This window comes from Muscardinus avellanarius, assembly GCF_963383645.1.
Source record: "Muscardinus avellanarius genome assembly, chromosome: 16".
Taxonomy (NCBI): Eukaryota; Metazoa; Chordata; class Mammalia; order Rodentia; family Gliridae; genus Muscardinus; species Muscardinus avellanarius.
In genome coordinates, this window is record NC_137802.1 from 38,080,489 (window position 1) to 38,107,711 (window position 27,223).

Below are 27,223 nucleotides of genomic sequence, written 5' to 3' on the forward strand. Positions count from 1 at the left end.
TCACACTTGGCTAAAGAACCTCGTAACAAAAAGGAAAAGAGAGGGTGAGCCCAGAAGCTGCCATTTATGGCCAACCACTTTGCGGAAGTCACTCATATTAACCCAAGAAAAGTTAACAACGCTACTAACGGCCAGGCCATGGCACTGACTGGTCTTAAAATATTTTATCAGGGAATTTTAATGAGTCCCACACTTTCCTATTTCAATCCTTTACAATGTCTTTGGTTCCAGGGTATGTTTTACAAACAAGGGCTACATCCCACTCAATGGTGCCCCCTACCCTCCCACCTACAAATACACTCACACTTATATACAAACTTACCCATAGGCACACATGGCTCATTAGCATCACATGCATGCACACACATGGAGAGCTGGAATATAGCCCCAAAGTTGCAACAAAACCGTTTTTTTTTTTTTTTTTTTTTTTTGGAACTGGGGTTTGAATTCAGGGGTGTTCTGCCTCTGAGCTACACCCCTAGCCCCATTTTCTTTTATGTTTTGAAACAGAGTTTCACTAAGTTGCTGAGACTGGCTTTGAACCTGTGATTCCCCCTGTCGCAGCCTCCCAAATACTGAGATTACAGACTTACACTACCACACATGGCAACAAAATTTGTGTGTGTGTGTGTGGTGCTGGGGATTGAACCCAGGGGCATTCTACCTCTGACCTACATACCTAGCACTATTTTTTATTCTTTACTTGGAAACAGGGTCTCACTAAGTTGCAGAGGGCCTAAGTAGCTGAGGCTGGCCGCGAACCTGGATCCTCCTATCTCAGCCTCCCAAGTGCTGGGATTACAAGTGTGTGTCACCTCACCCAGCTTTTAATAAAACTTTTTAATTCCTGAACATAAAGTCATTATGATGGTGTTCATTCTCTCTTTGTATATGCATGCCAGTTTCTTTGGGACCTACCTGCAAATTTACAAAAAATACAAACATGTAATTACATGATTTCCTATTTGCCACAGGATGAGTCAAATGCCCATTAAAAGCTAGAGTCCTACAAATAACAAAGAGAAATTATTAGGTATTGTGGATACACATCTCTGCTGTAAAACAGATTAGCACTATAGACACAATGTAAAGCTTCTTTTGCAAATTTCACCCCCACATTTTTTTTTAAAATAAAAGACAGTAAGAGAATGAGGGAGGGAGCAAATTAAAACTGTAATTTTCAGATGTTTTCTTATTGTCACTCAAAAAATTGCCAGGTGTTTCCAAGACAGTTTATACATAAATATACTAGCTGAATCAGGAAATCTCTTTCCAGAACAAAGGAATCAACTTAATTAAAGGAAGTCTTTAGATGACAAAAGGCATCTGGACATGGAATGAAAACAGAAAACTCTACCTTCAAGTGTACACCTTTCTCCTTGGCCTCTGAGGAGTGGGCACAGAGGCATTCTGAACCCTGGCACAGACCTCTGGTTAAAGCAACCCCAGCCCCTGCCCAGGGCTGCATCCAGGCATCATGGGTCTGAGGTAGCACACAAGATTGATTTTTAAAAATCAAACCAGTAATTTCATTCTTTCTTCAAATCAGCCTTAAGAGGTAGTAGTAGTAGTAGTAGTAGTAGTAGTAGTAATAATAATAATAATAATAATAATAATAATACCACTGTCACTTTTTTTTCTTCTCAAAAGCAAGCAAGCACTCTCATTACTTTGGTGGGTTCCTTAGGAGCCAGGGCCCAGACTAAAGAGGAGAGTCTCTGATTTCTGGGCACAGATATAGAGTCAAGGATCTGGTCCACAAAATGGGTAGCAGCTCTGCCTTGCTGAGCTTTATAGCTAGAAGGGTTCTTGGTGATCATTTGACCCAGATGGGGGTCTCTAGCCCTGCTTACATGTTAGCATCAGCTGGGACTGTTAAAGATGACCAGTATTAGGTTCCATCCCTGAGTCTCATGTAATTGACGAGGGGGTGGGGCCCAGCCATCAGTATGGTTTAAAAACTCCCCGGGTGATTCTAACTTGCAACCAGGGTGGAAAACCACCGACCAGGGAACAAACCTCTAACGTGACCGCCCTCATTCATCATGTCAAGTGGACCAGTCAGGCCTTCTAAGCAACCCTGCCTCCACAGGAAGAAATCAAAGCCAGCCATAGGACTTAAGCAGCTCTTTGGGTTACTTGGAATCTCAATTCTGAGTAGAGGAATGGAAGGGGAAAGATCGCCTCTGGAAAAGGCCCTCTCTCTGCTTTAATGTGCCATAGCACTGGAACATATCTACTGCCTTCTACTCAGGAGACATGGAGGTTCTGACTCAATAAACACACAGCGGTGAGGTGGAGGGAGCCAGGGCTGGCAAGAGACACAAAACCGGGACTACTGCTGCTTCTGCGTCTATTCTGGGCCCAGAATGGATGACGTCACCTCCAGCAGCAGTGGAAAGCAGAGCCATGAATCATCCAGGAACTGGCCCAGCCCTCTGAGATAATAAATGGGATGTGAGCCTTGTGCACATACTGTGAGCTTGTGTGGCAGCGGGCCTTACCCAGGGCGTGGGGAGACGGCACTGACGCCAGATGCATTCGGGGGAAGGAGGCGCTCTCAATTATTTCCTGAGAGCAAAATGGGTGGCAAGTGGAGGAAGAAATTCCAAATATGTAGGGAGTGCTGAAAGGCACACAACTTTGATCACTTTAAGATCGTAGCAGTTATCTTTATAAACCGCCAGGTTTGCCAGCAACACCGGAGGATTAGCAGCGGCACATCCACGTGAGCTAGCTCACTCTTGGCTGCAGTACACGCCTCGGCACTATGACTGTAGGTGCCGCTGCTGGGACTCTCGCTACCTTCATGTGGCTTAAACACTCACTCCAGGATTGGATGTGGCAAATGCTCCTGCCCAAAAGTGTTTCTGGGACAAGATAAAGAAATCAAGAAGTCTGCCTGGCAGCTTTTGAGGTTCAGCATTGTCTTGCTGGGTTTTCTTATTTTTCTCTACAGGGTGAAAGTAGAGGCAGGTAGGTGAGAACACCAAGGTGCATGCTGGCAACCACAGGAGCCCTCCTGAGTTCCTTTCCCTTCCTCCCCTCCTTTTTCCTTTTTCTTTCTAATTGTATTATATCTATAAATAGTCAAAGTGAATAAACAAAACAGAACACTACTCTAATGAGTATGTTCTGTATCATCAGAGCTGGGGATCCTGATAACTCCTAGCTACACTGGCTGTTCCTTGGCTTCTAAAGAAATGACTTGCCGGGCACGGTGGCGCACGCTTGTAATCCCAGCATTAGGGAGGCTGAGATTGGAGGATCGCGGTTCGCGGCCAGCCTCAGCTATTTAGTGAGGCCCTTTGCAACTCAGTGAGACCTGGTTTCAAACTAAAGAATAAAAGATAAGGCAGAGGGTGTAGCTCGGAGGTCGAATGCTCCTAGGTTCCATCCCCAGACCCGCAAAAAAAAAAAAAAAAAAAAAAAAAAAAGAAAGAAAGAAAAAGAAATGACTACACACAATGGATGCTGTATGCGTTCATGTGTGTATCATTATGATGTATAATTGCAGTCTGAGCCCGGGCTGGGTATGTAGCTCAGTGGTAGAGTGCTTGCCCAACATTCACAAAGTCCATCCCCAGCACTCTTCCCTCTCAGAAAAAAAGACTCAGCCCTGGAGGCCACTAAATTAAAGATGAAACCTTGGAGTTCAACTGTCCCTCTCGACCAAGCAATCTTTAATGTTCTAAAATCAATTTCAGGGACTTAGGTGAGGCATGAACCTTATCAGGATTGGGGGACTGTCACAGAAAACGCCTTTTCTCTAACTTCTCTCCACATCATTTTGCCGGGGGAGGGCGTGGATAGAATGCACAGAGGGGAAGGCCACTCTTGGCCACAGGGACTACGGGCCAGCAGCGAGCAAGGAGACATGCCAGACAGGAGGCGCTGTGTGGTCTTCTGCTTTTCCCTATGCTGCTCTAACAAAGTTCCACAGACTGGGGGCTGATGGCAACAGAAATGCCAACAGTATTATTGTTAGTCAAATGACAGCAGCTGCCAGGTGTGGTGGCGCACGCTTGTAATCCCCGCGCCTGGGAGGCAGAGACAGGAGGATCGCACAGGTTCGAAACCAGCCGCGCTGGCTTCAGAGACCCTGTTTCCAAATAAAAATATAAAATAGGTCTGGGAGTGTAGCCCAGAGGTAGAAGGGCTTCCAGGAACCCCAGTACCACAAAAAAAAAAAAAAGAAAGAAAAGAAAAAAAGAAAAAAAGAAAGAAAGAAAGAAAGAAAGAAAGAAAAAAAGAAACAGTAGAATAATAAAGTTAACATTTAGAGGTAGCTTCCTGAATGTTGGATGTTTCACATTTATTATCTAACTTAAACCTCACAAGTCCATAAATTAGTAATATTTAACAAATGAGAAGGTCAGTAGCTTATCCAATTATCACAGCTAATTAGTGGCAGCTCTGGAGTTTGAACCCTTAGTCATGTGACCTGGTTACTTCCTAGGGTCATTAACTGGTTGTCACCTTTAAGCTGTAAACAAGGACAGAGAGTAGGATTCTGTATACTTTGTAAGATCTACACAGATTTACTAACTGTAACTTGAAATAAAGAAATCCTTACCTTTTTTTTTTTTTAATTTTGAAGTACTTTAAACTCCAGGACAGAAGCCTCCTCATTCTGACCTCTCTCCCTTCTGGTCTTGGGTGAACTCTAGCAAACAGGCTTGTTTTCAGACTGGGGCCAGTCTGGCTCTAATAATAGCACACTGTCTGTGAAGAGCAGGAAATACTAAGAAGATCCTCATCTCTCTTTATTGGACTCTGTTTATAGAAAGTATAAGACAGGCGAATCCGAGGTAAAGGATTCTCAGTATGTAACCCTCTCTTGTTGGCTGATGCTCTGGGGCCCCAGAGGAGGCAGGAGCCACATCCCAGTCAATGTATGGGCTCCACATGATGTACCAGCTTCTTAATTACAATCAACTTTAAAAATATCTATGCACATGTCAGGAACAAGGTAGACTAGTTAGCGTGTTAGGGGGGTAAGATGGGTTGAATTTTTTTCTTATGGATATTCTCTTTCATGTTGATATATCACATTACTACATTGATGATCCAAAGTAAAATGACATTTTAAAAGGTTATATTTAAAAAAATAAATGTTTAAACAGGTAATAAATGAATATGGTACAATAATTCAAAAGATAAATGAGAATACGATAAAGAGTATCCTTCTACCTCTGGTCATTTAATCCTTTCCCCCCAAAGCAAACACCATTTTCTATGTATATGCATTTTCAACTATGTGTGTTGTGTGTACATATTTGGGTATTTATTATGGACAGAGACTATGCTAAGCCCTTTCTACTTATTAAGTGATGTAAACCTCAGGCTAACCCAAGGTCATCCTCCTATATTTTTTAAATATTTTTTATGGTGCTGGGGATTGAACCCAAGGCTTTAGGCATGCTAGGCAAGTGTTCTGCTTCTGAGCTATACCTCTTGCCCTTTATCTTCCTAATTAGAGAGAATAAATTGAAATGCAGAGAGACTAAATAACTTGCTCAAGGTCACACAGCTATCAAGACACAGAGCTGATATTTGAACAACCTTCTGGCTCCAGAGTAAGTGCTCTTAACCACAAAGCTACTATAACTGTTTACTCCCAATTATGTAATATTTCAGAAGTATTATATGTGCATGCCAGCATATGTACTGTATGCATCAAGGAGGGAAAAACTTCCACAAAAAGTTCTATTTTTAAAGACTAAGGTTCCCAAAATTCAAACACATATATTAGTTTGTTTTAGGAGCTCAGTCACACCCATGGGGAAACTGGGACTTGAATCCCAGTATGGCCAACCTGGAAATTCAGGCTCTTCCCAGCAGATGGTGCTTATGGAAAGATAAAGATGGGCTGGCATGTGCCCTCTGACCGCAGGGCTCTAAGCTCAGCCCCAGAGCTGCATGATCACTGGGATCCTTGTGGAACCTCAAGTCTTGGTGACACCTACCCCAGCCTTCCATGGCCCCTGGCATTGCTAAGGGAGGGCTGATAATGGGGGTGCTCAAGGGCACCTTTCTCTGTGGCCAGAGCTCTTCAACATGTGAGAGGAGCTCTCAGCCTCTATGGGAACAGGTCCCAACAAAAGACTCATTGTCCTTCTCTACAAAAAGCCATTTCTGGGTCAGTGAAGTTGCTGCCCCGGCCCACTCCCTTTCTGCTTCTGTGGGCCTTGGCCAGGGAAAGGCAGGAAGGCCTATTAGCTCACCACCCTTTTGGTGCCAGTGCTTTTCTTCCAAAGGAGAGAAGTTTAAGATTTATACTTTAGCTGAAGATAATGCAGCTCAGCCAGGATGCTAATTCCCAGTGGCTCCATGGGCTTCCACTGGTCCACAGTGCCCCGACCCCCCTCCCTGTTGCTAGGAGTCCAGGGCTTTGTGTCTACAAAGCAAAGCAGGTGAACTGAAACGAAGCTACTGTGTTGATTAATATCTCAAGAGACAGTGCCGGAATGGGTGCTTCCAGAATTGAGTTAGCTCAGGGGGAAAAAAATTAAAGCCTGGTCCTTGCTTTCCTGTCAGAAATAAAATTAAGGTCCCAGATCGATGTTGCCAGGTCTGGGGCATCTACAGGAATCTCTAATGGCCTCCTCTACATGTTTTCAAATTCACATTCCCCTTCAACCCTGCCCTTTTAATTGGTTATTTGCGAGGTCGTGTTTGCACCAATTTCTCTAGAAGGCTAATGGTGTTTATTTAACAAGAAAATAAAAATGTGCAGACAGCTCTGGGTCCAGTCTTGGAACCAGCTCAGGGTAGGGGTGCAACTCTGCGTCTGCCCCCCGCCTTTACATGCACTGTGGCAAGGGTATGGGGAGAAGCCTGAGAAGGAATCATGAGCCCACCCTTCTGTCAGACCCTCTGGAAGATGCGCCCAGCTGGATGTGCAAAGCCTTGGAAGCTGAGAATCTGGCTTGGTCGTTGCCCACTCTATTGGACTGAACAATTCTCCTCATTTTAATTGAAGGGTGTCCAGCTTCAAACCTGCATTCAACTCTTCAGAGTTGCTTCAAGTATCTGTCCATGTCACTGCTCCCTGGCCCAAGGCCTCTGTTGTCTAAGCTGGGCCACAGGATACTCCGCTGTGTTGAATTTTTAAGTACATTTCGACCACTCTCTCTTAGGTTTGGGGTTTAGCCATGCCTTTCTTGAGCAGCTGCCTCACACTGACAAGGGTTCACTCTGGGAAGAGAACGGACTTTCACCTAACCCCATCAAGACCCCAGATGTGCCTAAGAGAGCCCTGGGCATGCTGGCCATGTATGACTGAGAGCCCCGGGAGGCCAAGACCCTCAGCTGGGGGTGGACTGTTACAGACTGGCTGCTTCCTTGTAATCTGGATTCCAATTTGGCTGCAGAATTAGTATGCATATCAATAATGATCAAATACTGGTTTACAGATTTTCAGTAAACCCATTAACAATCTCAGACTTGGGGCAGGATTTGATGGATACTTAACTCCATCGGTAACTAACACCAAGGAAGGGAGTGAATTTGAGAGGTGAGAGAACACTACAGGCATAATTTTAGCAAGGCAGGCCGGCAGCAGATCTTGCTCCAGGCCTCCAAGGTGGGCACAGGTTTTGCAGAGAGATCTCTTGTCGCATCAGCACAAATGTCATTACCAGCTGAGATGTTGTACATCCCTACTATGATTTCTACCCCATCTGACAACCCTTCTCTTGGATGTAACCTCTCGTCAAACACCCATCTTTCTCCAACCCACAAAATCACATTTACAGCTTGAAAATCCCAGCCTGCTTCCCCAGGTAAATAAAATCACAATGCTGGAATCTCATCAGGAAAAACACACTGATACTGTCTTTGATATTCACATTTACAAATGAAGCAATGCTTTAAGAAATTTTTAATTTAATTTGCACCTTTGCCAAACTCTTTTTACATGCCTCCTGTCTTTTGAGAAATAGGCACCAATAAACAAATAATTACACCATGATTCTTAATCATCTTTATATAGTGTGCATAAAAGAGTCAATCTGGACTTCAGGGGTCAATTTCAAAAGTGACTGTCTGGCAGGTATTCAAGACATTAAGGCCTGTTTTTCTCCTTAGAAAAGCATTATCTTCTATCACAGCTTTGGTTACATCTTACTGGCACCATTTTAATAAATACACTGATTACGCAAATTATGGAAACCTTAACCGTGGGCCAAATGCTTTTGGGACAGAGGCTGTGAGCAAGCCTGGAGGGAGAAGCCAAGCTCTGGGTCAGCTGGTGAGTCTTGAAGAGTCCTCCCTCTGGCAGAATCCTCCAACCCTACACCCCTCCAGCTTCAGATAAGGCGTAGCCACCCTGGGAAAGGCCCCCTCAGACATGGCCTGCTGTGGCTGGTGCAGGGAGGGTCCTTTGGAGGACCTAGTGGCTGGCTGGAGCTGCTTTCCTCTCCAAAGCCATTAGCATCGCACTTAGTAAGTGACTGCTAACTGTTCGGAGAAGCCATCCATCACACTATTATTTATTTTTCTCTCAGTGTATTCTGTTCCTTTGCCTCTGGCAACATTCCACAGCAAACAGGCCCACCGGGTAATGGCAGCTAAAGGGAGGTCTGAGGCCAGAAACCATTCTGGGCATCCAACCCTCCCCAGGCTACAGGCTGAGCTTCAGAGACTCCCTGACTCCTTCTCCATGGGCCCCAACCATCCAGCTCTCCTCTGGAGGGATCCAGCAGTGCAGGATTCAGGAACCCAGGGCCTGGGGTCAGAGGGAAGGACAACTGAGGTTCCCCTGGAGTGACCTTCATGCTGGGAGCTTCCTTTCCCAGGATGTGAGCGTAGGATGTATTTCAGCAATACACATGCCCACATTCCACCATCTTTCCCTCTCTCCCCTGGGAGGCTGCCATGGGGTGAAGTGATGGGTGAGGCCCTGATGGTCCCAACTTCTCCCGGTAGCTCAGCTCCTTGTCTGGCTGTGGGAACCTGCTCTGTGGCATCCCAGCACTTCGATGCCTCAGTTTCTAAACACAGGAGTGCCTTGGTTGAGAAAGCAGGGTATGGAAAGAAAAGGAGGAAGTGCTTGAACCCCTAAAACCACTAGCTCTCCTGCTTTCAGGTCTGCCAAGTACCATGGCTGTAGAGTGGTAAGTAAAAGCCAGGCAGCAGGTCAGGAGGACTGGGTTGATGTCCCAGGTTGGCTCTGACCTGCTGGTGGCTCCAGGCAGCTTGGTTCCCCTACGGCTGTTTGCCATCAACACCCAGTGCCATGTGCAGCTCTGAGTCAGCTCAGGACTTGGTATGTCAACTGTCAGAAATCATTGGTCATTTCTACCAAGACAGTTAACATGGCCTTTTTAGAAAGCCACAGAAGCCACGGCAGCAGGAGTCATGGTGGTGCCGTCAGGATGCCCAGATCCCCTGCAGGACTGACGGGCATCTTCCTAGCTGTGGGTTCCCTCCAGGGTTTCCTCAGAGAAGGGAAACCCAAGTCACACCATCTTCACGGGAGGGCTGCATTCAGTAGATGCATCCATGTAGACACAAAGGATGTAGTAGATACACCCGTGTAGACACAAAGGATGCTCTCTCACCCCGCTGGGGCCGGGCAAGGGCCACTCCATTTCTGAAGGACAGGCCATCTTCTCCCTCCACCCAGCCCAATCAAGAGCATTTCCTAATAAGCATCTTGCAGCCTGAGCCCTCTCTCAGGATTGCTTCTCAGGAAACCCCACCTGTGGCAACTGTTCACACCCCTGATCTAATTATAAAGAGATCTAAACAGAAATTCAACTTGGACATTCCCACCATTCAAAAGCTAAAAATCTTAGGGTCCTGAAGGACTTTAATCCTGTATTAGATGTATGTATGTATGTATGTATGTATGTATGTATGTGTACACACACACACACACACACACACACACACACACACACACACACGTTTATTTATGGTACTGGGGATTGAACCCAGGGGTGTTCTATCTCTGAGCTATACCCTCAGCCCTATTTTATTTTCATTTTGAAACAGGGACTGACTAAGCTGTTGAGGGCCTGGAACCTGTGATTCTCCTGCCTCAGTCTCCCAAGTACCAGAATTGCAAGCACAGTGCTCCAATATTTTTAGAGGAAGAACCTGAGATATTCAGAGAGGCTAAGAAGAGCCCCAGGCAGAGCAAAGGGTGTAGCACTGGCTGGAAGCAGACCTGTGCTGTAAGGGGAAGGAAGGTAGAAGGACCCCAGGCTGGCATGGCTTCCTCCACTGGGAGGCAGAGACCAAACCTGGCCCTCATCTCCACTTTCAGGATGGAGCATATACATTCTTGGAGGGCTCAAGATCCCCCATCCCTAGGACTCTGTCACAGTGCTAGTGAGGCCGAGGCTGGTGCTTCTGTGGATAGAAGCAGCTGACTGCCACACAGATGCACTTGAAGGCCAGCCCATCCCTCCAGAGGCCAGCAGGCAAGACTGGAAATCCTCCCCTGATCTCTGGCTCCTGGTGGCAAGTGTGGCCTAGTGGGCTCATGCACCTGGCCCACCAGATTCAGAAGCCAGTGTACTCGAGTCCCCTCAGCTTCCCCACCACGGCTCCAAGAGCACACAGGAAGAGGCCACATCCTGGGCGAACGACAAGTCAGCATCCCAGGCTGCTCAAGAGGGCAGGGTGAGCAAGGGCCCAGGTGTGCTGTGACAACACCCCGGGCTCATGGGGTAGGAGGAGGCTGGGTGTGTCTTGTGTGGCCTGATCACTCGCTTCTTAAGCACCCATCTATAGCTATGGAGAGTTAAGAAGAGAGCTGGAGGTAGTGCCAGGCAGTGAGGAGTCCTCAGTCTCCACACAGCCACACTTCCCTCTTGATGAGAGCTGAGGAGGTGACGGGGCAGCTGGGGCACGGTGGCTGCAGGGGGGTTCATTCTCCTTTGCTCATCACCTCATTCTAAATGCATGCACTGTCAGGCCTCAGGCATGACCCCGCTCCATACATAAGATCTGTGCTTCCCAACTCCAGTGCCCAGCACCACAGAAGCTCTTCGTGGGCTATTTTGATTGGTTGGAAAATGTGTATAGGCCAAACAAGGTTCCCACCTGCACAGAAAGAACACTGAAGGTTGAACTGGAAGATGCACATGAAAGTCGTGCTTAGGAAACTATGATGGGAGAAAGGACACTCTGTGAAGCAGGATTGAGGGTAACCACAGCCTGCCTGCCGCCACCTCACTGCCACCCAGCCGGCCTCCAGAGCAGTGCAACGGATATGCCACGTGTTCAACAGCCACATGACCTTCTTTTCTCTCCTTGCCCTCCGCTCCTGCCCGTCTCTTCTCTCCATAAGCATTTGACACTATCCCAGACTGCCCAGTTCTCAACCCTCCATCCACATCTATAGATGAGTATGTAAGAAGCTGGTGAGTAGGACACGCAGGACACACCCAGCCTCCTCCTACCCCTGCAGCAGCAACCCGCCCTCCACTCCTCCCTCCCTCTCGCTCAGCTGCCTTCTACAAACAGGAAAGACACAGTCAGTACTGGGTACCTGCTTCTAATCACAGGTGACAGCAGGAATGTAAACAATGCAAAAAACATCAGGCGAGTCAGCACAAGAAAACGCAGTTTCCTCCTGCAAGAACACCTCACACCCCTTCCTGCCACCCCCTTTGGAAGCTCTGTGCAGTAGCACCCTGCTAGAAGAAATCCCAGAAATGTGGAAGTTAGGGGGAGCACTAAGGCATGACCTTCTTTGACTCTACTACCTCTGGGAAGGGTTTTTTAGATCCTTCAATGTTTGTGTTCAAAGCAATAATTTCAACATGTTCTCTTGGAAGGTGGTAGTCAGAAACACCTTTGATGTTTCATCCAATGCCAGGGGCCCTCTCCAGAGCAGAGCTTGTGTCATTTTTAGAACAGACCCATTTTCTGTGACATGGATGGGATAGGAGGAAGAAGGAGAGAATACAAGCAAGTGCAGATGTCCCCTAAGCATTCTAAGACGCCTGAGGGTAGTTCCACAACTGTAATCGCTGCACGCAAACAACCCCAAGTCAAGATTTCTCTCTCTAGATTGACAGTCTGCTTTTAAATCATCTCCTTCAATGCAAATCGAGTAACTGCTATGGATAATTTTCACTAGGATAACTTAGTACTGAGGTTAGTGAGGGACAGAGAACCAGGTTTAGAAAGGTATATCTGAATGTGTATGTTGGGCATGGCTGCATAATTCAACTATAATTCCCACACCAAAAAGAAGGGGGTTTTAAGTGTCCAGTATCTGGTTTCTTTGTGCTTCAGTGACCCTCCACTAGTACAGGTCTTCAAAGGGTGGTCACCTGTGCTGGCTTGCTTCTGGACTCTTCCCTGTATCTTTGTCGGTGGGACCAAAGGTGAGAATAGATGAAGGCCAGGAAAGGGTGAAGGGCGACTTTCTTATGCTGGAATCATCTTACCTCTGTGCCTGTTGGTGGTTTTATCAAACATCAGCATCGCATCCTCCACCTGCAAACACAGAATAGAGGCTGCTTTAGGGATTTAAAAAATATACATGACATTATAAAAATATAGAGTAGGTGGGAGAGGTGGCTTCCCTTATAGAATAGTTGCTCATTAAAGATTATTTGTAAATACAAAAGAGTAAAAAAGGGGAAAAATGCTGTCTTTCTACCCAGCACAACTACATTTAACATATGGCACATATGTTGTCCTTTAATGTTTGTTTAAAAAACTATACCTGAACTTCCGGGAAGATGGCGACGGAGGAAAGCGGCACTTACAAGTCCCGCTAACAATCCAACTCTACTACCACAAAACCAGCGCCTTTCAGAGCCAGAAAACACCACCAGCAAAAAAATAAAAACGGTAACTACAAGGGACAGAGAAAAAGGGCTGGAAAAACAAGACACCAGAAAAAAAACCAGCCCGAAGTGCCGCGCCCGCGCGGCGCGGAGCGGCCAGAGCCGCAGCGCGGATTGGGGGGAGCTGCAGAGTGGAGCGGCCTGCCGCGTAGCAGAACCGCCAGAGCGGCTGGAGGGACCAGACCCGCGGTGCAGAGCAGCCGAAGCCGCGGTTCAGAGCAGCCGAGCAGAGCGGCCAGAACAGCCGGAGCAGCCAGAGCCGCAGCCCGGATTAGCTGGAGCGGCGGCGCGGAGTGGCCGGAGCCGCGGAGTGGAGCGGCTGGAGCGGCGGCGTGGAGTGGCCGGAGCCGCGGAGTGGAGCGGCCAGAGTAGCCGAGCAGAGCGGCCAGAACAGCCGGAGCGGAGTGGCCAGAACAGCCTGAGCAGCCAGAGTCGCGTCGCGGAACGGCCGGAGCGGCCGGAGTGGCCAGACCCGTGGTGCAGAGCAGCCAGAGCCGCGGCGCAGAGCGGCCGGAGCGGCGCGGCCTACATCTCCCCTAGCAGCACCAGGCTCCAGAGAGGAGGGAGACTCAAAACAGAGCTCAAATCCAGAGAGGAGGTACTTTGGCCTCGCGGCCTAGGACGCAGAAGCAGCGTCTTACTGCTGGCGGCAGCGGGAACATCTAAAGCTCCCAAGGGCCGGGCACAGCACAACTGGCAAGGACTCAGAGCGGAGTTCAAAACCAGAGAAGAAATACGCCGTGGCAGTGGTGTCAAATTGCCAGTGGCGGCAGCAGCGAATCCACCGAGTTCACTACAGCTCCATCAGCGCACTCAATAACCGTGAGTCAAATTGCGGCCCCTAGGGGAGAAATCCCAGTACTGCACTCCCAGGGACTTGCGCAGATAGTCTCCCTGGGTCGGAGATTTTAGCAGTGCAGCCCAGTGGGGGAGTGGCAGTGGCAGAGATATCATACCATAGTCACAACTCCCCACTGGAGAACGCCCAACTTGGCACTCCCCACGGTCTAAGCAGCCTTAATTGACTCCCTGGGTCTGAGACTTTGTGATACAACCCAGTTAAGGAGTAGTGGTGACTGAGATACCACAGACACGAGATCCAGAGCATCTTAAGTGAACTTGTAGTGACTCAGGGAAGAACCCAGAGAAGGCACAAACTTCCAAAATCATGGGAAAGAGAAATAACAATGGAGCAGTGAATGCCAACAACCCCACACCATCAGAATCTGATAACACAGAAACCCAAAGATCTCTAGAAGATCAAATTAGGAAAATAACTTTAGAAATAATAGAGGACTTTCGAAAAGAATTTAGAGAGAGTCAAAAAGAGATAAAGGATGCAATTAATGAAGTAAAGGCCTCAATTCAAAGTATAAACAACAGATTAGACCACATGGAGAATAGAATCTCGCTTCTTGAAGATGATCATTCTAAAAATGAACGCATAGTTTCTAATTTAGAAAAAAAAACCCGACAGCAGGAATCTGACATTGAAGAAATATGGGCCCATTTCAAGAGAGCTAACCTAAGAATAATTGGAATAGAGGAGGGAAAAGAAGGTGAAACCAAAGGGATCAACAATCTCTTCAAGGAAGTAATAGCAGAAAATTTTCCAAACATAGAGCAAGAGGTCGATACACAGGTCCAGGAAACTTATAGAACTCCCTTTAGACAGGATCAGAGAAGAGGATCCCCACGCCACATAATTGTCAAAATGACTAATGTGGAAGCCAAGGAGAGAATCTTAAAGGCAACAAAAACAAAAGGCCATGTGACATACAGAGGCAAACCAATTAGAATCACTCCAGACTTCCCAAACCAAGTTATGAAAGCCAGAAGGGCTTGGAGTAACATATTCCAAACTCTGAAAGAAAACAACTTCCAGCCAAAAATTTCCTACCCAGCAAAACTATCCATCAAATTAGATGGGGAAATAAGAAGCTTCCATGACAAACAGCAACTGAAGGAATTTATGTCTTCAAAACCAGCGCTAGAGAAAATACTCAAGGAGATTAACTGCAAAGAGGAAATGGGTAATACACGCCAGAACCAAAGAAACAAGAATTCCCATCCAGCAGACAACTAAGCAAAGAAGAATAAACAGTATCTTAAACAGAAATAAGATCTTAACATGTTGGGAATTAAAAATTATCTCTCTATAATCACACTGAATGTAAACGGCCTCAACTCCCCAATAAAAAGACATAAAGTGGCAAAATGGATTAAAAGCCAGAATCCATCCATCTGCTGCTTACAAGAAACACACCTTACAAGTAAAGATAGGAACAAACTCAAGGTAAAGGGCTGGAGCAAGGTAATCCATGCTAATGGCACTCGAAGACAAGCAGGATTAGCAACTATGATATCAGACAAGTTAGACTTCAAACCCAAACTTATTAGAAGAGACAAAGAAGGTCACATCTTACTGGTAAAAGGAATAGTCCAGCAAGAGGAAATAACAATAATCAACATCTATGCCCCAAACATAGGGGCAGCTACTTTCATAAATCAAACTCTTTGTGATATGAAGTCACACATAAATCCCAACACAATAATACTGGGAGACTTCAACACACCTCTCACAATACTAGACCGATCGTCCAGACAAAGGGTCAGTAAAGATGTCTCAGAACTAAAGAACACCATTAACCAAATGGACCTGTTGGACACATATAGAATATTTCACCCAACTACAGCAGAGTTTACATTTTTCTCAGCTGCTCATGGAACCTTCTCCAAAATAGATCACATCCTGGGACACAAAATGAGCACTAGCAAATTTAAAAAATGTTACATACTTCCCTGTGTCATTTCAGACCATAATGGAATGAAACTAGAAATCAACTATAAGAAGACCCAGAAAAACAACATAAACATGTGGAGACTGAACACCACACTTCTGAATGAAGAATGGGTCATAGAAGATGTAAGAGGTGAAATCAAGAAATTTCTAGAAACAAATGAAAATAAAGAAACAACATATCAAAACCTCTGGGACACTTTGAAGGCAGTATTAAGAGGAAAATTTATAGCACTGAGTGCTCACATAAGAAAAATAGAAAATCTTCAAATAAATAGCCTTATGACACACCTCAAAGCCCTTGAAAAGCAGGAACAATTGAACCCCAAAGCCAGCAGAAGACGGGAAATTATTAAAATTAGAGCAGAAATTAACGAAATAGAGAATAAAAAAACAATACAGAAAATCAACAAAACCAAAAGCTGGTTTCTTGAAAAAATTAACAAGATTGATAAACCACTAGCCAACCTAACTAAAAAAAAGAGAGAGTCAACCCAAATTATGAAGATAAGGGATGAAAAAGGAGACATTACTACTGACAGCGTAGAAATCCAGAGGATTATCAGAAACTACTTTGAAAAACTATACTCCAACAAAATGGAAAATCTGGAGGAAATCGACAACTTCCTAGATAAATACAACCTTCCTAAACTGAGTCAAGAAGATATAGAACACTTAAACCAACCAATAACAATCAAAGAGATTGAAATAGCAATAAAGAGCCTACCATCAAAGAAAAGCCCAGGACCAGATGGTTTCCCAAGTGAATTCTATAAAACCTTTATAGGAGAACTAATCCCAATACTACTCAAACTATTTCGGGAAATAGAAAAAACCGGGACTCTCCCAAATACATTCTATGAAGCCAACATCACACTAATACCCAAACCGAATAAAGACAGTTCAAGGAAGGAAAACTACAGGCCTATATCTCTGATGAACTTGGATGCAAAACTATTAAACAAAATACTAGCAACACGCATTCAAAACCACATCAAGAAAATTATTCACCATGACCAGGTAGGGTTCATCCCAGGGATGCAAGGCTGGTTTAATATACGAAAATCAATCCATGTAATTCATCATATAAACAGAATCAAAGACAAAAACCACATGATCATCTCAATAGATGCTGAAAAAGCATTTGATAAAATTCAACATCCATTTATGATAAAAACACTGCAGAGAATTGGAATAGAAGGAACATATCTCAACATTATTAAGGCAATCTACAATAAGCCCACTGCCAACATCATATTAAATGGGGAAAAACTTCAAGAATTCCCCCTAAAAACTGGAACGAGACAAGGATGTCCACTATCACCACTTCTCTTCAATATAGTACTAGAGACTCTAGCCAGAGCAATAAGGCAAGAAAAGGAAATCAAAGGAGTACAAATAGGAAAAGAAGAACTTAAGCTTTCACTATTTGCAGATGACATGATACTATATTTAGAAAACCCAACAAACTCAACCAAAAGGCTTATAGAACTGATCAACAAATTCAGCAAAGTATCTGGATACAAAATCAATCTTAAAAAATCAGAAGCTTTCCTGTACACCAACCATAAATCCACTGAAAAAGAAATTCAGAAAACACTTCCACTCAGGATCTCCCACAAAAAAATAAAATACCTAGGAATAAACTTGACCAAGGAGGTAAAAGATCTCTACAAAGAAAATTATAAAACACTGAAAAAAGAAATCGAAGAAGATCTTAGAAGATGGAAAGACCTTCCATGTTCATGGATTGGCAGAATAAATATCATTAAAATGGCCATCCTCCCAAAAGTGATCTACAGATTTAATGCAATGCCCATTAAACTACCAAGATCATTCCTCACAGACATAGAAAAATCAGTCCTTAAATTTATCTGGAATAACAAAAAGCCCAGAATAGCCAAGGTAGTTCTCAGCAACAAAAACCACGCAGGAGGAATCACAATACCTGACTTTAAACTATACTACAAAGCCATTGTAATAAAAACAGCATGGTACTGGCAAAAGAACAGATATATAGACCAGTGGAGCAGAATAGAAGACCCAGAAACAAGTCCACACACTTTCAGCCAATTGATTTTTGACAAAGAGGCCAAAAACATACACTGGAAAAAAGATAGCCTCTTCAACAAATGGTGTTGGCAAAACTGGTTAACCATATGCAGAAAATTGGATGTTAATCCCACTTTTTCACCCTGTACAAAAGTCAACTCACGATGGATCAAAGACTTGGAAATTAAACCAGAGACTTTGAAGCTCCTTGAAGAGGGCATAGGTCCAACACTACAACACATAGGCACAGACAAACATTTCCTCAACAAGACCCCAAAGGCACAGCAAATTAAAAGGAGAATCAATACATGGGATTGCATGAAACTGAAGAGCTTCTGTTCAGCAAAGGAAACTATCAAGAATCTCAATCGAGAGCCAACAGAATGGGAGAAGATTTTTGCCACCTACACCACTGATAGAGGACTAATATCTAGAATATACAGAGAACTCAAGAAACTCAACACTAAGAAAACAAAACATCCAATAACAAAATGGGCAAATGAACTAAATAGACACTTCACAAAAGAAGAAATTCAAATGGCCAATAAATGCATGAAAAAATGCTCAACATCACTGGCAATCAGAGAGATGCAAATCAAAACTACCCTGAGATTTCACCTAACTCCAACTAGAATGGCCATCATTCAAAACACAAACAACAACAGATGCTGGCGAGGATGTGGAGAAGTGGGAACTCTAAGACATTGTTGGTGGGATTGCAAATTAGTGCAACCACTTTGGAAAACAGTATGGAGAATCCTCAGAAGAATGGGAACAAATCTACCATTTGATCCAGCAATACCACTGTTGGGTATCTACCCAAAAGAAAAGAAACCAAACTACCAAACTAATCCATGTGTATCTATGTTCATAGCTGCACAATTCACCATAGCCAAACTATGGAACCAGCCAAGATGTCCATCAACAGACGAATGGATTACAAAACTGTGGGATATGTACACAATGGAATTTTACTCAGCCATCAAAAAAAACTCAATTACATCATTTTCAGGGAAATGGATGGAACTGGAGGACATTATGCTAAGTGAGATTAGTCAGGCACAAAAAATAAGAAATCAGATGCTTTCCCTAATTTGTGAGAGTTAGGGAGAAATGGGTCATAGGAGGAACTCTTGGAAGAGGATCAGTAACTTTTAACTCTGTTTACATTGTCTTTGGATATACAATATTTTTTTATTTTTTAGGGAGTTTATTTACCCTTTTGTTGCCTATGCCATTGAAATCATATCCAAGAAATCACTTCCAATTTCAATGTTGTGAGGTTTTATGACCCAGATTTTCTTCTAAAAGCTTATAGTATTAAGATTTATATTTAGGTCTTTTATCTATTTTGAGTTAATATTTGTATATGTGTTAAGTAAGGGTCCAATTTTATTCTTTTCCATGTAATTATTATTTTTCAACAATATTTAGTTAAAAGACTAGTATTTCCTCCACCAAAAATTCATGGAAACCTTGTCAAAAATAACTTGACAATGTATGGAAGAATTTATCTCTAGGCTTTTATTTAGCTCCAATGGTTTATATATCTGCCTTTAGAACAGTACTACACTGTTTCAATTATTGTAGCTTTATATGGTTTGAAATCAGAAAATATACATCTTCTAGCTTTGTTCTTCTTTGAGATTGTTTTGGGTATCTAGTGTCCATATTCCATATCAGGATAGATTTTTTCTGAAAAATAAATAAATAAATGTATGATAGTTTTACCTAAAAAAAAAAGAAAAGAAAAAAAATAGTCTCTGGTAAGAAAGAAAGCAAAAAGAAATATTGAAATGTTATCTTTAAGGCATCAAGAGTTTGGTACCAGACAAATGAAACTGTTATGTGAGATTATCAATGTTAATATTGTATAAATTGCTATAATACTAGATGTCAACCACTAAGCCAAGCATGGGAAGGAGGGATGGGGAGGGAATGGGGTGGGGATCGGGTAGGGGCTAACTGGGCGATATGTGCATGTATGTCTACAAAAGTATTTTCTTTATACCACTATAATGTATGAATACATTGCACCAATAAAAAAATAAATTAATAGGAAAAAAAAAAAAAAACTATACCTATTTTAATATAGCTTAAATCCAATTTTATGTGAAACTTTTTTCCAAGTTTTTTTTTAACAAGTAACATTACAATATTGCACACAATATCCATCATAAATCTGGACCACTACATAATATTTCATGGAACAAGAAGCCATAGCTTACTTATTTTCCTTCTTAGGAATATTTAAATTTTTGCACTTACAAATGATGAAACTTTCATATCTTGATTATTTTGGGCTGAACTATATCTCCCTTCCAAGTTCATATGTTGAGTCTCTATCCCTACTATTATATATGTTATTATGTTTGGAGGTTACATAATTAAAGAGGCAATTAGGTGATGATGAGGTCATCAGGGTGGGCCCAAATCCAACATGATGGTATCCTCATAAGCAGAGAAGTTTAGGAGACTGACAGATACAGAGGAAAGACCATGTAAAGATACAGGGAGAAGAATGTACGTCACCTACAAGCCAAGAAGAGAGGCCTCAAAAGAAACAACCCCGCCACCTCTAGACGCTCAACTTCTTACTTCCAGAAGTCTAAGAAAACCAATTTCTGTGCTTTAACCCATCTAGTCTGTCACACTTTGTTATGGCAGCCTTAGCAAAATAATGCACTGGTGCTTGGACCTCTTCAAAAACATCAGAGAGAGGAGAACACCAAAGGCATCCTCTGTCTCTATTCCACACATCCTGCAATCCTTTCGGTATTTCTAACAAGATTTCAGGATCCACACTTGATTCCCATGTAGGTCTCAAGAAATTCATTTCATGAGCCAGATTTGGCTCTACTCCTTTATGTCCAGTCCTTTCTTCCACACATCTTTAGCTTGGGTCTTTGTCATAACCAATCAGCTACTCTCCTGGGCAGAGTACCTGGTCCAACCTGCTCTGTTCATTCATTCTGGCTGTCAGCAAAAATTCAACCCAAGCGTGCAGATGTGGGTAGACAAAACTATTAGCCAGAGGGCTCTGTGAAACTCTGGAACAGTTTCAGCCCGTGTGTGGCTGGGAAGGACCCAGCACTGTTGATTTGTGCTCAAAGGCTCACAAGTAAGCCTGGGGGCCTGAGCTAAGCCAGCTGAGAAAAGGTATCAGAGGTTATTCATTCTTCCCTCCTCCCAGATTGCCAGCTCCAGTGGAGGAGAGGACTTTGGGCGAAACAGTACAACAAGGTTTAAAATGGTACCTCCAGACAAATCAAATTTATTTTTCTAGATGTTGTCAGATATACTAGGGAGAGGAGCAAAGTCTAGGTAAGAATGGAGAACGGAGTACTTGCCAACCACAAGCCTTGAAGAGACTAGTTAGTGCCTGGCTTAAAAATCCCTTCCAGAGGCAGGGCCCCCTTCTGTTGCTAAGCAACTGAGCCTGAACCAGCAGGCACCCAGGGCCTTTCCCTTCTGGTCCCCACTCCTGAAGTCAGAGGCAGGGGGGAGAATGGCCTTGCCTGCTGGCTCCTCCAGCAGAGAGGTGCCCCGTCTCCCAGGCACCAGCTGACAGGAGTAAGCGATGCCTATCTGGAGATCACTTGAACAGGGGCTCCCTCCCAGGAAGCCCATCCCAGGCAGGCTTGAAGAGTCCCCCAGTGCTGGCTGAGGCTACACACACAACAGCCGTTCTGCCTCCCATTCACCACTCAAGCAAAACCACCATAAGATCAACTGGTGTGTTTGCACACAGAGCAGTCACACTTGAGCATATGGCATCTCAGACTCACCCTGGGATGCGATAAGAATCCCAAAGCCTGGGCTGGGGGTGGGGGAGGCCTGCCAGGGATCAGCCAGGTAAATGTGACATCTGTTTTGCACCCATCTCCGCATTTTCTGAGCAGTTTGCCCGCTCCTTATTTTGAGCTGAAAATGCCTAGCAGTAAGGAAAACAGGCTCCTTCTGTGTTGGCCATGTTTTGACACTGAGACTCAGATTTCCTTAGGAAATAAATATTTTGAATTTAAAAATGTATTTTCAAAACCCCCTTTCAACAGAGTGTAATTGGCTCCCTCTTCTTGCTAAGTTTGGATGTTTTCTCACTCAGCCTCGGATATTCACTCCACCCTGGTGAGTGTGGGGGAGGATCAGGGTATGTTTTCGGGGCAACGATTGTTGTGAAGAATAGAGCTCTCTCCTCTATAGTCCAGCAGTACAACGGGACCCGCAAAGACCTCCTGAATAGATAAAGTGTCAGGGTGAAAGAAAAATTCTATTAACACTTTACAAAATACAACATCTAAGAAGTAGCTAGAGAGAAAAGAGAAAGAAAAAAATCAATACGGTAAGTCCCAGTGTTGGGGGAGGAACAGGAGAAAAAACTTTTCAGCGGTTGCAAAACACTTATTAATTCAGAGAAGCCATCAATGCGATGGAAATCTGGCAGAACAGCAAGAGCTGAAACTAGGAGAATTTGAATATACAAAGACTGAATAGAATGAAAAACACGGCCTCACATATGGGACCGTTTCTCACGGTTCTATGTGAATCAAACAGAAGCGGCTTGTGTGAGTCTCCCGGCGGCGAGGGGAAGTAAGGGGCACAGCTGAGGTAACTGATATCTGGAGGTAACTGGTAACTGGAGCCAGCAAACTGGTTAAAGTTTGTGTGTGTGTGTGTGTGTGACACACACACACACACCAGGTAGATTAGTTGGCTATGCAGTCATTAGCATCAAGGTTCAGGCCTCATTCCATGGGTAGAAGTACACAAAGGGCTGGGGGCTGCAACAGGAGCTTTTCGGATTCCAATAGAAAGTACTATTAACTCCCCAAGGGACACCACCCTTGTCCTTAGAGTCAACACTGTTATTTTATTATTATTGTTGTTGTTGTTATTGTTGTTATTATTTTGTGGTGCTAGGGATTGAATCCAGGGAGGATTCTACTTCTGAGCAACATCCCAACCCTATTTTATTTTTTAGTTTTGAAACAGGGTCTAAGTTGTGGAGGGCCTTGCTAAATTGCTGCAATCCTCCTGTCTCAGCCTCTGAAGTACTAGGATTATGTGCTATCATGTCTGGTGACACTGGTATTTACTTTGTGTCAAATGCCTTCATGTGCCTTACAGATTTCTTTGTACCAGATGTGGGCACCTGCAGGCCTAGAGAGGTCTTGTGACCCCCTGGGGAAGAGAGAAAGACAGGAGATATCTGAACCGCAGTTTGCTTTGTCCTAAGCCCTGGCACAAGCTGTTTTGTTTTGGGGGAAGGAGTTTATTCCAACTTTGAAATATATCTGGTGATAAGCAGAACAGAAGTAGGTGTTCACTGAGCCCTGACACTCTTAGTGGTGAATCTTCATAAATGAAAAAGCAAGGTTAAACAAAACTTCTAGGTAAATTGGTTGGGGATGTCTCTGTTTTGATTCTAGAAGGGCCTGAGTACATATTTCTGGCTAAGCCATGTTCAATTTATGATGTAGCATCCTCAGAAGTGTATATGAGTCAACAAAAGAGGACCCAGTACTGCTAGTCTTGGGGGTCACTGGAGTTGACAGGGCTTCTTAAAGTCACCCACATCAGAGTGATCCCCAGGCTCTGCTGGGCCACAGCCTCCTCTGAGTGCCAGACTCAGCAGTACTGGGTTTCTAAGGTGCTCCCAGGCACTGCTGCTGGAGCTACTGGGCAGCAGCCCCTCCCTGCCATGCAGTCCTCCAAGGAGTGAGAAACCAGGGCAGAGGTTAAAGACACTAGACACAGGTTGTTTCTTCCTTTACTCAGTGTTCAACACATGGAACAAAATCTTTCTTCTAGAAGATTCCCCTCAGCTCAGTGGTAACAGTTCCCCCTTTCTCTTGGGACATGTACACTCTAACATCTTGATGACAATGGCATTTGAACTCATGATGGGAAAGCCGGCAAGATGAAGAATTTCTTAGTGGCAACCAAGTTACCTTTGTACCCAACACAGGGAAAATCCAGTTTCTACTTAGATGATATAAACTTTCCTTCTAACAGAAAACTCCAGTTAATGTCTCTACATCATGCAGCCAACTACAGTTGATTAGAAAATCTCACTGATGTCAATTTTATTTACTTTTACGCAACCTACATTTATTAGGCATTCACAGCTCGCAAAGCTTTGGCCTAAACACAAATAAGAGGCAGAATGCACAGGGCTTTGGTAGAATGACATATTAATGGACCCACACCCTTCTGGCTATAATTTTGTAGTTCTTCTCTTCGAAGAGGCAAAGTCTATCTCCCGTCCCTTGAATCTGGACTTGATTTATGATAATGGCCAATACAATGGGTAGAGAGACCAGTATGTCTGTTTGGGACCTTGAGAGAATTTGCACATTTCTAGCTTTTCTCTTGGATCTCTGCCACTGTGATGAGAAGGGCACACCCTGGCTGGCCTGCTGGAAGACGAGAGACATAACACATGGGGCAGGACCAAGTCCCTCCAATTGCCCAACTAGACCATCTATACTAGCCATCAGCTAGTCGCCCCAAACACATGAATCAGGCTAGCTGAGATCAGCAAAACCACTCCAGTTGTACTCCAGACACATGAAACAAACAGTCACTGTTTCCCACTGAAATCCTGTGGGTAATTTTTTTTCAGTGCTAGGGATTAAGTACTGGGGTGTTCTACCACTGAACTACATCCCTGGTCATTTTTTTTCTCCATATTACTTTGAGAAAGTCTATGTTTCCCAGACTGTCCTTGAATTTGGGATCCTCCTGCCTTAGCCTCCCAAGTCACCGGATTACAGGTGTGTGTCACTGCACCTGACTGGAGGTCCTGTGGTTTGTTACACAGCATTCTTATTACAAGAGTAATCATATGGTCTTTGGAAGGAGGGAACAAAGGGAGGGAGGGAGGGCTGGCATTCAGAAGATATCGTCTGGACTAACACTAGAGAGCAAACAAAAGCAAGGAAGGGGCAGAAGAACGAGGTGCTGAATATGTGCAAATATTAAACTATCAGATTCCACATTCCAAACGGAACCCCTTCCAAATGGAGCCTCTAAACAGGACCCAGGTATTAGGGTGTGGAAGGACCTCTTTGAAATCTCACCCCAGCAACAAGGCTAGAGACGGAGATTCTGGACATGCCAAGAGAAACTGGCAACATATTCCTCCCTAAACGAGCACCACGAAAACCCAGCAATAATTACCACTTGAGTCCGTGGGTGATGCCTCTCTAATCGCCATTCACTTAATGAATGAGCAAACCCTCCTTTGAATGAGTCAAAAGATTTGCTGTGAGCCAGACATTCTTGCTGGGTGATTTTGGAAGTAGCCAAATGGCCCCAACAGTATTCAGAGGATAGACTTTAACCAGCCCAGCTCATGTGCTGCCTGAACAGGAAACTTTTGAAGCAAAGGTACTGGTACAAAGGAAAGTCAAAAGCTCTATCTGTCCAGTTGGTAGACCACAGGTTGTGAGCCTCGAGGATATCCCCCATGTACTATCTCCTCTGCCCTGGATTCTGCAGTTTTGGTTTTCCAAGTAGAAAATAAGTAACTGATGCCCAACTAATTTGAGGACACAGAAAACTTGCTCCCAAGAGACAGGATAAAGAGGAAGAGCTGTTGTTAAGGACTCAGCAGGTGTCCGGAGCCTTGGAGGAGGCAGGCTATGCTTCAGGAAGCCTGGGGAGAATCCGGATTCCAATCCCAGCTTCACCTGCATCCCACAGAGAACAAGCCACCTCCCTTCTTTGTCCTTAGGTCCCATCTGTGAAAGGGAGAAATTGTGTGAGATGGTCTTCAAGGTCCATGAGTCAAACTGTGCCTAGAATGCAAAACTGGGCTGCAGAGGCTGCTGGGACAACATCTGGGTGTACTCAATTCCCCACTGGTCTTCTGCAAACTCTATTCTGTGAGGCTGTTCCAGATCTTTGCTGTGGCCAACACACGCCTGAAGAAATTTCCTACTCCTCCTGGGATACAAATATACACACCCACACGCTGCACATATCAAGAACAAAGCAGGAAATGGTACTTCGGATGATCCTTAAATCATCTGGCCAAATACAAGAGGGAGGGGGAAGAGGAGAGAAGAAACCGGCTCTTCCAACTCCCCCAGAACAAATGCCCTCTTCCTGCTCCCACTCAAACACTTCAAGTGTTAGTTTAAATAAACACCCTCAAATGCAGAACCAAGCTATTACATTGCATGGTGCTTGCAGGCCTCCTGGTGCTCCATTAACTGGAGGCACTTCAGCCACGGAGCAGAGACCTGCTGGATGTGGTGAGACCGCCCAGACAGGTGCTGGAGCCTGTGTGTGACAACGGCTGTGTTCCCCACTTATTTAAGAACACGGGAAGGCACTGTTCCTTTCTGCTTCCCCCAGCCTAAGCACAAGAAAGTCAGCTCCTTCCAGTAAGCTTAGTAATGTTGTCTAGTGTACTATGATAGGAGCTTTCAGCATGCTCTGGCCTCCCCATAAGAGAAGTTGGTCTATCTTTAATCATTGCCCAAAAGAAAGAATGGGAGGAAAGAGGGAGTGGCTGGAAAATTCCATTAGCTCATACTGAAGTCAGTGCTTTTCAACCTTGACTGCTCCCTGGTCACCCAAAGAGTTGTGGCGGTGCCTGCTGCTGGGGCCATCCCTGGCCAGTTCAACAGCACTCCTTCCAATTCTGCAGTGACTCGCCAAGGGGGAGGACCCTGCTTGGAACGGCTCACGACAGCAAGTTTGGGCTTCAGACACAGTATGTGTGTATGGATGGGCCAGAAATAAACAAACTGGTATTAACGCTTGGCTGCCTGGAGGTAGGACTTCATCGCCCACTAGGATCAGGCTCCTTGCTGCATTTTCTTAGGGCTTTCCTGGGATCCTGAACTTGGTACAAGAAAGTCAGAGTTCTGTCCAGCAGATAGTTAGAAAGACCAACAACTAAACCCAGAACATTAAGAAAATGTAATGAAGCCTTGTTCATTTCTTTTCCCATTACCACCAATATTTCCACAGAGACGTTATAACTTTGGTTCTTACAATATCCCCAGGAGACAGGGATGATTGCCAACTCTCTGACCTTGGTCCAGGGGCTGTGTCCAGGACTCAAGATGTTGTCTTACAAGCCCAAGTCTCATCCTGCAGCCCCGGCCTTCCCGCCCCCATCTCAGGCCCTTGCCCTCCCCTGGGCAGCACACGAGCAAGCTTCTCAAGCATCCTGGCTCTGTGTGCTCACCCATGAAGAGTCCCGCAACACGGCTTCCTCAGAGCTTCTGTCCTAGCCACTGCTGCTGCCAGACGCTGCCCCTTCAATTCAGAAGTCAAAAACCTCCAGTCTGCCCCCAGCTTGTTTATTTTAATTCACACCCATACCTTAATTGAGTACTAATAGAAAGACCCTGCTTGGTTTCTCATAAACTTTTTAAAAAATTGTGTTAAAATATCCATAACATAAAATTGACCACTTTAATCACTTTTTTAGTATTTGGTTTAGTGGTATTAGGTACATTTCTTACACTCTTCATAGACACCTCCCAAGCCTTACCCTGGCCAGAATATCCCACCCCCTCAACAGCAGGCCCTT

General features: G+C 44.6%; 1 protein-coding gene across 6 annotated transcripts in view; it reads right to left on the reverse strand.

Moving 5' to 3' along the window:
* Window positions 1-27,223, reverse strand: part of MSI2 (musashi RNA binding protein 2) — a gene marked incomplete at both ends in the record, with an annotated part of 397,735 nt that overhangs the window by 122,614 nt on the left and 247,898 nt on the right. For all 6 annotated transcript variants that reach the window (XM_080712694.1, XM_080712696.1, XM_080712693.1 and 3 more), the window contains one exon: window positions 12,414-12,462. In XM_080712694.1, the coding sequence (XP_080568820.1) occupies window positions 12,414-12,462 (49 nt within the window). The remainder of the gene's footprint in view (window positions 1-12,413; window positions 12,463-27,223) is intronic.